This window comes from Wyeomyia smithii, chromosome 1, assembly GCF_029784165.1.
Source record: "Wyeomyia smithii strain HCP4-BCI-WySm-NY-G18 chromosome 1, ASM2978416v1, whole genome shotgun sequence".
NCBI lineage: Eukaryota > Metazoa > Arthropoda > Insecta > Diptera > Culicidae > Wyeomyia > Wyeomyia smithii.
In genome coordinates this window covers 166,482,591-166,493,203 of record NC_073694.1, presented here as the reverse complement: position 1 = coordinate 166,493,203, position 10,613 = coordinate 166,482,591, and the positions used below count along the sequence as shown (strand labels likewise).

The 10,613-nt window shown below is 42.6% G+C and overlaps 1 protein-coding gene across 1 annotated transcript; it reads left to right on the top strand.

Annotated features, from left to right (window-relative positions):
* The first annotated feature begins 2,073 nt into the window (after positions 1-2,073).
* On the top strand, positions 2,074-3,378 carry LOC129717336 (uncharacterized). Its single transcript, XM_055667206.1, has one exon. It carries the CDS (start codon positions 2,074-2,076, stop codon positions 3,376-3,378), a length of 1,305 nt encoding a protein of 434 aa, XP_055523181.1.
* Positions 3,379-10,613: the final 7,235 nt, after the last annotated feature.

The following is a 10,613-nucleotide window of genomic DNA, read 5'->3' as shown; positions in this document are numbered from 1 at the left end:
TAAAAAGATATTTTAGAACACCTCTATATTTGTGTGGAAATATTTCGGACTAATCATATTTTATAACCCGTTTACACTACAGTTGATCAGTCGAGTCAGTTTTTCCGCAAATCCGTAGTCTTGCATGAGCTGCCATAGCTGCTCTCGTTCGAATGTTTCATAGGCCGCCGTGAAATCGATGAATATGTGGTGTGTGGATACGTTGTACTCGCGACATTTCTGTAAGATCCGTCGGATTGAGAAGATTTGGTCAGTGGTGGCACGGGCTTCCATGAAGTCCGCATGGGCCCACGAACCTCCTGGTTAAAGGTGATAGACGACAGAACAGGATCTGTGAGAGTGTTTTGTTGGCGGCATTGATAAGCGATATACCGTGGAAGCTGTGGCACTCCAGCTTGTTACCCTGTTTGTAGATGGGGTAGACGACTTTCTCCATCTACTCGTCTGGCAGTTTTTGCTCCCCCCAATCCTGAAAAGGCCCCATTGTAGCGCTCTAGCCGACGCCTCTCTTCCTTGTTTGAAGAGCTCACTCGGCAGTCCGTCTTTGCTTGCTGCTTTTTTGTTCTTTAGCTATCCGATCTCACAAAGAACTTCATGAACATCGGGGGCTGGTACTCGGTCATCTGCTTGTGTTCCTAGAACAGTTCCTGCTCCGATTCTGTTTATCGCCATTCAGGTGTCTATCGAGGTACTCCTTCCACCTGTCAACCACCTCAGTGGTATTCGTGAGAAGGTTTTCGTCCGCGTCGTTGCCCATGTCGACTTGCAGTATATAGCCGCTACGAGACTGCTTTACCTTCCATAGATCATCTCCGTATTACTGACACGGTACAGCTGTTCTAGCTCCTCATGCTCTCGATCCGATTCGTCTGACAATCGTGGTCATGTCGTTCCATGTTCGTTTTTAATTAGCCTTGTTCTCTCTCGTCGACCTGCCCTGGAATATCGCCCGGTTCTTCTCATTCACCCCTGCCTGTCATACCAGTCGTTTCTGCCACTCGGTGCTTCCACTCCTAATGTCGTCCCTGATAGCCATGCGAATGCTGCACCAGCCGTCCTCGAAAGGCGATGCGCCAAGCCCCTCTGCCGTGGCTAGTACCGATTCGAGCTTTTGCGCATATGCCTCCGCAGTGTGGGGTCTTGAAGCTGGTTGATGTGGGGTTCGGCGATGTAGTCACATACGGTTTTCAGCGCAAAGATACAGCAACTAGGTACTGGTCCGAGGCAATATCCGCACGCGATTGGAGCGTACATTTGTAATGTCTGAGGCCATCGATAAGAACATTGTCATTGAGCCCATTGCAGTAATTCGACTAGTACAGCGAGGTGCTGATACAAGCAATTTTTCGTACGTATCGTATAAAATCGGATTGGACCCGGATGTGAAATCCATTGCCCTGGATCCTGCTTCTTGGCCAGTTGGACTGTTATTTAGGGAATTCGTCGACCGTCCAAAAAACTAACTCCTGGAAGCAGAACACAGTCTGCTACATCATTTGCTGTAACCAAACCTACTATTTTGCGTTCTTTCATTGACGGTGGGAGCTTACGGGCTCCCGCCAAAGGCGAGTATTCCGTAAATTCTTTTGCGCCCCCGTGCTGTATGGCTCGTCTTTTCAGAACACCGTTCGTGATGTGACCAACGTTAGTATGTACTACCAGAACGTGCGTGTATTGAGAACGAAGATTGACGATATCTTTTAGGCGACCAATGACTGCAACTACGAAGTGATTATGCTAACCGAGACGGGATTGAATGACAGTATACTCTAACCACAACTATTCGGCAATGCCTTCAACGTATTTCGATGCGATCGGAGTCCAATAAACAGCAACAAACGTTCTTTCGGAGGTGTTTTGATCGCTGTCGCACAGCATCACACTAGCACAATCTTTGAATCTGTACATGCAAACTGTCTTGAGCAGGTATGCGTAAAAGCCTCAATCCATGGCCTAAAACTTCTACTATGCGCGATATACATTCCTCCTGACAAGAGTAAAGATAGTACTATCGTTGATGCTCACGTCGCTTCCGTTCGAGACTTTTTTGCGAGCAGCGCAGATTGCACGTTGATGGTATGCGGCGACTATAACCAACCGCGTATAGCATGGTATAACTGTAATGGTGTCATTAAACAGGATGAGTCTACGCAGCTACCGAATGCAAGTGCTACTCTCATTGACGGCATGGATTTTCTGAATCTAAACCAGGCAAATTTAATTCGAAATCACCTTGGACGCGTGCTTGATTTGGTGTTTTACAACTCGGACTGCGAAATTTCCGTACAGGAGTGTGTTGCCCCGATGCTGCCCGTTGATTTACACCATCCTCTATTGACAATCTCAACTCCCACCACTAAAAATGCGATTGCTGGTTCTAGTCTCCCTTCCGCGAGGCGAGTATTAAATTATAGACAAATTGATTTTGATGCTTTCAATGCTTTTATATCGAACATTGATTGGCCAGCACTGTGGCCAGACAGTAACGATGCGGACTCGATGGCAGCAAATTTTTGCGCACTTGTTGGATCATGGCTTGCAGATAATTTGCCATTTGTTAGACGACCTTCTTCCCCTGCTTGGAGTAATCACAGTTTGAGAGTTTTGAAACGTAAACGAAACGCATGTTTGCGCAAACTCCGTCGTTTACGGTCAGATGAATCGAAGCATGATTTTAAACGTTCAACTGAGGAATATCGACGACTGAACCCAAGTCTCTACAAGTCATACGTGTTGGGAGTTCAAACAGACCTGCGTAGAAACCCGAAAAAATTTTGGAATTTCGTTAATTCAAAACGGAAATGCTTCTCGACCCCAACGGACGTGTATTTGGAGGAAATGGTACCCTACTCGGATTCTGATTCTTGCGAACTTTTTGCGAAGTTTTTCTCTTCTGTATTCGCCTCCGATTGTGCCTCGAATGACGATGCTGCTCGCGCCGCTGCGAATGTACCTGCAGATCTCGTTGATCTTGACATCTTCGAAGTTACACATGATATGGTTACTGCTGCCGCTAAGAAACTCAAATGTTCGTACACTGTTGGTCCCGATGGAATACCTGCCGGGCTTTTGTGCCGTTGCATTGATATTCTAGCCGCTCCACTTTGCACCATATTCAACAAGTCTTTGGTACAAGGGAAGTTCCCCGAGGTCTGGAAGCACTCCTATAAGTTCCAGGTCTTCAAAAGTGGTGATCGTCGTAATGTCAAAAATTACCGTGGAATAACCAATTTGTCTGCCGCGTCTAAACTTTTCGAGATCGTTGTAAGCTCTGTTATATTGAGTAGCGCACGCAACTACATTTCTTCGGACCAGCATGGTTTTCTCCCCGGACGATCTGTGACAACAAATCTCATGCATTTCAGAACTCGAACGTAAAGTACAAGTCGATGTCATTTACACGGACCTCAAGGCTGCTTTTGACCGAATCGACCATAAAATATTGTTAAACAAAATCTCCCGTCTTGGTGCCTCATCTCGGTTCGTTAAGTGGCTTGAATCGTTCCTGCGTGATAGAATTGTACAAGTCAAGCTGGGATCCGGTGTATCGTCTGCGTTCACAAATAAGTCTGGTGTACCACAAGGTAGTAACCTTGCGCCGCTTCTCTTCATTATTTTCTTCAACGATGTCGCTGATACTCTTGGGATCGGTTGCAGATTAGTTTGCGCCGATGATTTGAAAATATACTTGACGATTCGCAACACCGAGGATTGTTATCGTTTGCAATCACTTTTAAATACATTTGTGACGTGGTGTAAACTAAACTCTCTGATTATAAAAGCAAAGCCTTGGTGCTACATTCCGATTCGGAATTTGACCTTCTGTTTATTTATACACAGACTTCGCAGCCGACTATTTAGTGTACAGGACAATTGCGGGGCTAGCGCTACGATCCTACTGACACTAATAGTCTCTCCCGAACCGAGACTCGAACTTACGACGAATGGCTTGTTAGGCCAGCATCGTACCTCGAGACCATCTGGGAGATCTCTGATTATAAGTACTGCAAAATGTGAAGCGATAACATTTTATCGCACTCAAACGCCAATCATTTTCAACTGAACTGTCGATGGAGAAGTACTGCGTAGAGTAGATTGCGTAACTGATCTTGGAGTTATTCTTGACCGAAAGCTTACTTTTGATAAACATCGAGCTGCAGTTATTTCGAGAGCAAATAGGCAATTGGGATTCATCGCTAAAGTTGCGCGCGACTTTAAGGACCCTCACTGTATGAAAGCACTGTGCGCCCCTTACTTGAAAACGTTAGTCCGCCCCTTACTTGAAAACGTTAGTGTAGTCTGGACTCCGCACCAACTTTCATGGAACCTGCGCCTTGAGCGTGTACAAAGACGATTTGTTCGACTGGCCCTGAGAGATTTACCCTGGCGGGATCCTACCAACCTAACACCCTATCCGGACCGTTGCCGCCTACTTGGACTTGACACTCTTGACCGCCGCCGTAAGTTACAGCAGGTTGTATTAATCGCCAAGACTTTGAATTCTGAACTGGATTCCCCGAAGCTGCTGTCCATGATGAATTTCCGTGCATCACAACGCATGCTAAGGCCCTCTTCTATGCTTGTAAACCAATACCATCGTACAAACTTTGGTTTTTTTGAACCTGCTGCGTTTAGTGTAAGAACTTTCACGAGTGTAGAGCATTTGTTTGAGTATGGTGAGCCTAGTCATATTTTTAAATATAGATTAATTAATTGTAGAAACTTTTAATGGCTCTTTAACATTCATTGAGACTTGTCGAATTGGCAGCTAGAACCAGTTAATCTAGCAGTACCCGGTTGCCATTGTTCGTAGTATTTCAATATTTCGGCATGCTACCTTACTAGGGCTGCGGATGCCTAGTCTCGCGACGGGCGGCCGTCTTGGGTGTAGCTGGCGAGACACCGCATTCCATGGTTCAGCCGTCCGCTCCGAATCAGACACTGTTTGAGCCGCCCCCTAACATGGAGAACAGACGCTCAGGCAAGCTACCCTCCTAAGAAACAGCTCCCCCTTTCCTGCCAGCATGCGACTAAGTTCCCACCGACTCACCGATCTTCTTATGGTTGCTCGTAATCCAGTCGGTACAACGTGGAGGTAGACATGAAAAATATCAATAAAAAAATTGAGAACTCCCAATATTAAAAGCTGATTTGAAATTGAAAACCAAATTCAGTGAATCATTTCTAATTCATACATAGTTTGCACAACTAGTTAGGGGCCATCCACTTACCACGTGGACAGATTTTTAACGATTTTGACACCCCCCCCCCAACACCCCAAAGCTGTTCACTTGGTATGTGGATGGCCCCTTAGGAGGTTTCAATTGTTTTCTTACGCGAGTTTTTGTTCTTAATCTGTGGTCAGTCCAAAATTTTATATATTTTAATTATTGCTATTTCAAGTTCTGCGTTATTATCAGGCTCGGATTCAGGATTGTTAGGGCCAGGGGTCTAGGTACCTGGTGGAGGCCCGCTCAGTAGTAAAAAACTCAATAAAGAGAATCTCATACAAAAATATAAGCTTCCTTATAACAGGAATTTGTTAGTTTCATTAAAATTTCTATTAACTTTTATCAATCTTTTTCAATTTTTTTTTTTTGTATTTTGTATAAGAAGTAAACTTTTTTTGACGTTGACTAACGTCTATATCGAAGTTAGGCCCCTGAATTTGAAAATCTAGTAATTCAACCAGGGAAAACCAGAGAAAAGTGGTCAGGTTTTGAGCGCTTATTTTGCAGTCATCTATAATCAGGTTTTCGAGGTTTTGGCATCAATCGCTCAAAAATTCTTTTACGGTTAAATTTATGTAACAAAAACAAACTATTGTTTGAGATACACTATTGAAAAATTGGTAATTAATATCGATTGTCTAGATCATACCACGCAGCCAATCACTACCTCTCTTCCCAAGCACAGTCGACACTAACGGATACAATCGATCTGACTTTGTTGTTATTGTTGTTGTCACTTTCTGTTTCCGATGTTTATGCTGCTGCTAGCGGAAAAAACCTTGCAAATATGCATCTTTTTGTTGGTGTTAATTTTACGACAGCGGCCGGCGCCCCATCATTCTGATTCCAAAACCGCACCAGTGACATGCGGACGCTAGGTGATAGCAGCTGAAAGGAGGAAATACAAAATAGTACCGGTCATCTCGTGCCGGTTTCACCCGTTATGCTGGTGGCTTTAGTAGTAAATGGCTACTGCAAAACACTTAAATGGCTGGAATTCTGGACGGACTAACCAGGAAACTATAATCGGCAACTGGCACCTTTTGGTGCCTCGAAATTTTGGTACAGAAGCGGCTAATTGAATTTTCTGTTATACTAAATGCTGCTGCTAGCGGAAAAAACCTTGCAAAAATGCATGTTTGTGTTGGTGTTAATATTACGACAGCGGCCGGCGCAGCTTTCAAGAAACATTTGTCTCTACGATTCCATCATCTATGTAGCCCCTCCTTCTTTCTAATTATCTGACGAAGCCTTGGTATAAAACGTATCGTTCGAACATTTCACCCCATCAGTTTCATTATTAAACCGTACCGGATACATACGGACGCTCGGTGTTAGCAGCTAAAAGGAGGAAAAACAAAATAGTACCGGTCATCTCGTGCCGGTTTCACCCGTGATGCTGGTGGCTGTTAGTAATAAATAGCTACTGCAAAATACTAAAATGGCCGGAATTCTGGACGGACTACCAGTAAACGAGAATAATCGGCAACTGGTACCTTTTGGTGCCTCGCAGTTTTATAATAGAAGCGGTTAGTTGAATTTTCTGTTTTACAAAATGCTGCTGCTAGCGGAAAAAACCTTGCAAAAATGCATGTTTGTGTTGATGTTAATTTCACGACAGCGCTAGGTGTTAGCAGCTGAAAGAAGGAAAGACAAAATAGTACCGGTCATCTCGTGCCGGTTTCACCCATTATGCTGGTGGCTGTTGGTAATAAATGGCTACTGCAAAATACTAAAATGGCTGGAATTCTGGACGGACTAACCAGTAAACGAGAATAATCGGAAACTGGTACCTTCTGGTGCCTCGAAATTTTGTTACAGAAGTTTTGTAAAAGAAGCGTTGCAATTACCTCTACTATTTGCTTCAATGGAATATTTTTTTTTTTTTTATAAGAATACGGTAGTCAACGTCATGCGGTCGTGTCTTGAATACCACCCTCCTACTTTTTAAAAATAAATGATATACTCTAATGAAAATCAAGCCTAATAAACATTGAAATAATTCACAAGTGGTTCGGAGTGAGTTGTGAATTATTTTAAGAAGTTAAATATTCACGTTTGCCCAGAAAACAGTTAGGTTCCTGAAAGTCGTGTTTTGGGCAAAAACGTTTTTTTTTTTCAAGATAACACTATATCTGGACGTTTTATGCTTTTTAAGGTCATCTGGTATTGACTAAAATATATCGATTTTTCCAATTTCATGTACACCTCCCATGGTAGGTTTTCAAGAGTCAAAAATCTTAACTCTGAGCGCTTTGAGGCACTTCTAAATCATGTCTGATTGTGCTGAAATTTTTCACAGGTCATTTTTTCGGGTCAATAAACAAAATTCTGTTCAAACTCTGCATCCCGTTGTGACGAATTTCGTCTGTGTTTTTCATTAGGTTAAATTTTGCGATAAGCGTCATTTCCTGGGCATCGATGTGCGAAGAACAAACCAAGGATTATCTCTGAAACAAAAAATGTACATCAAGAATTGCTCGAATGATTTCGAATGCAAGGTGCGAGTTCGTCCGAAATTCCCCTGAATTCCGGTCACATCCGGACAAAGGAGATCGATCAGGTGAGGCGCAAGAAAGCAATCCTGTATGACGCTGAGCAGTACGGAGAATGGATACGTAGCTTTGACTGAATACTGTCCAGAATCCTGGTGGATTCAACGCATATTACAAGGATTATCCGTGACAACTTCAACATCGCTACCTGACAGAGGAAATGGTGGACGACATTGAAGGGTGTCCCTCATCAAATTGCTTCACGGAAAAAATACTGTAGAAAATCACCTATTGGGTATTTTACCTTGAAAATTTGGGTAAAAACAGGTTAAAGTGTACTTTTTACACTGTTTATTTATCGCTGTCAGTTCACCGCAAATTGGAGAATATGGCATCAGCCAAAAAGAAAAATTCTAAACTCTCTCAACAACGTGCGATTGAACGTTACTATGAAACTCTAAGCACCGAATGGAAGGAGAAATGCGGTCATAATGGATCTTCTATTAGTGATCAGGATCACATGTATGTCGTGAAAGGCTCCAAGCGAAATCCCAATGCTTCGGTCGGGGCCGAAAAGTTGAATCTGTCCGAGTCTTTCGTTCAGACAAGCAAGTACCGGGAACAGCAAAATACAGTAGAAATATCACGGACCGGAAGCTGTACACCCAGATGTTGACGAAGTCTGATTGTCTCATTATTGATGATGATGATGATGATGATGATGATGATGGTCCCGCCACATACCCCAACAAAGGTTTGAGCTGGACGATTTATCTATAGATAATTAATATAGTCACATTTAAATCAGTTATACAAAAAAATACGAACTGATTTTACTCCCAGATATAAACTTCTTCAAAAACTGTTAACTTGATTCACATCGGTAAAAATGTGAAGAGCTATAGAGCTACACAAAACTAGCACAGGGTTTTCATGACCTTCAGCCAGACTAACCACAACTACTTCATGATTTTTCTCTAAGCATTGTTGAAGAATCCATTTATATCTGAATTCCGCGCGCGAGGCTCAAACTTATGTGGTCACTTTCTATTATTTTTTAAAGCTACAACAATATAAAGGAAAAATTACATATTAAAAAAGATCTAATATAAAATATGAATAAAATTTTACAACACAATGATAAGGTGGACTGCGGGCAGCTTCCAGGGCTACTGTTCTTCACCGTCCAGCACAAATTTGATGTTCCGAAGAAAGTAACGTAGCAGAAACTTTCGAATGTTGCCATTAAATACATGATTTAACAAGCAAGTTGTTCTTGTGGTAAACGGAGTGCGCCGTTCGTGGCTACCGGGACTGTGAACGGGGAGGTTTACCCCAAGGAGTGTCTACAAAAGCGTTGGTTCCCTCTCTTGAGGTAACACATAGATCCTACGACCCTTACTAACACGCTGAGAATCCTGAGTAAGAATCCCCAGGATACCTTTAACTCGGTGACGGAATCATAAAAGAAATCGCAAACACGTTCCGGATGATTCCCTTTCAGGATTCTTATTCAAGAATCCTAGAGCCATATACAGGGCATTCCTGAGGATTATTTTTTCAGGAATCCTTTTCAAGGACGCTCACGAATCCAATGTGAGGAATCCTAGAGAATCTATGCGATTCGTATGTTTTCGTCCGGGGATCTTCTGGTCGGATCTAGTTTCGTGCCGCTATTCAAATTTTATCCTAGATTGGTTGCGACGTGGTCCTATGGCCTCTCGAAAAATACTCGGCTTTTATGAAGCAGGCACTACGAAACATCCCAATGAGGTCAAACCTAATTAAGACATGAATATAAAGTGGGTTGAGTTATGTGTAAGGTGCGTGCGTACGGTTATGGTATTGAATTTGACTGAAATAAATATGCTAAAAGCTAACTAATGGGTTAAATTTTATTGCATGAAAGTTTAAAAAAAGCAGTGATTTCTTATAATATGAATTTATATTAAACGGATGCCAAAATGCTCTCTCCTCTTGAGCAAATTTTGCTCGCAACATTTGAAAATTATATTGAATATATCATCACAAATAGTCCACAGTTCCAAAACTGGAATACAAAAAATATCGTGTTTTCGATATAAATAATTATAGCATAGTGTTTTTTGTATGAACGAGAAGTCTTTCTCAAGCGAGAATCGTACAGCCACCATAAAAGAATTATGATGCTGTAGTTCATAAAACGATTTCAGATGGACTTCTGCTCGTAGTAGCTCGACTCACCAAATGCCAAAGTTAACAGTTTGACAGGACTGGTGCGCTACTGTTGATCGTGTGCTGCCACGCACCGGTCAGGATAAACAAATGCGAAATTCATATCAGTCGCTTGTGACACAGTGTAATCGATACGTGACAAATCCCCACGAGGCTGAATGAAATATTTTTTTTTCTTCTCTTCAAGTCGTGTTAATATTTTTTTCGAATTTTTCGGAAAAAAATCACTCCGAAAGGTTTCTCGATGTCGTCACGTCACTTTGACGAGGATGTAACAAACAGTTTGTTGCGGTGGTACCTTCAATCAACAGGCCGTAATTTTTCTCTGTCTTCTCCGTACATGCCATCCTCTGCGTAGGCAAAGTAGGCCACTTGAGAAAAAATGTCCTTGCAGTACCGGACCAAAACAGAGCAAAACATTGTGAGCGTCAAATTACGTAACTTCGTACAAAAGCGATCCTTGTTCGGCGCTTTTCCCCCTTTCTTTCCCATGCATCATCTGTACTGTTTCGTCTAGACGGCCGACACTGCATTGGGATGGATGAAATATTTCCCTCGTAAAATTGTCATGTTTGAATGTACCTACTTTTAGGAGGAAATCTAGCATTCTAGCCATTGGAGGTCCTGTCTGGTTTCGGTCCCGAGAACATAACAAATCAAACAAATTGGACAA

Bases quoted from the DNA above. Each gene is read 5' to 3' on its own strand.
- LOC129717336 (XM_055667206.1), top strand. From the start codon at position 2,074: ATGGTATGCGGCGACTATAACCAACCGCGTATAGCATGGTATAACTGT.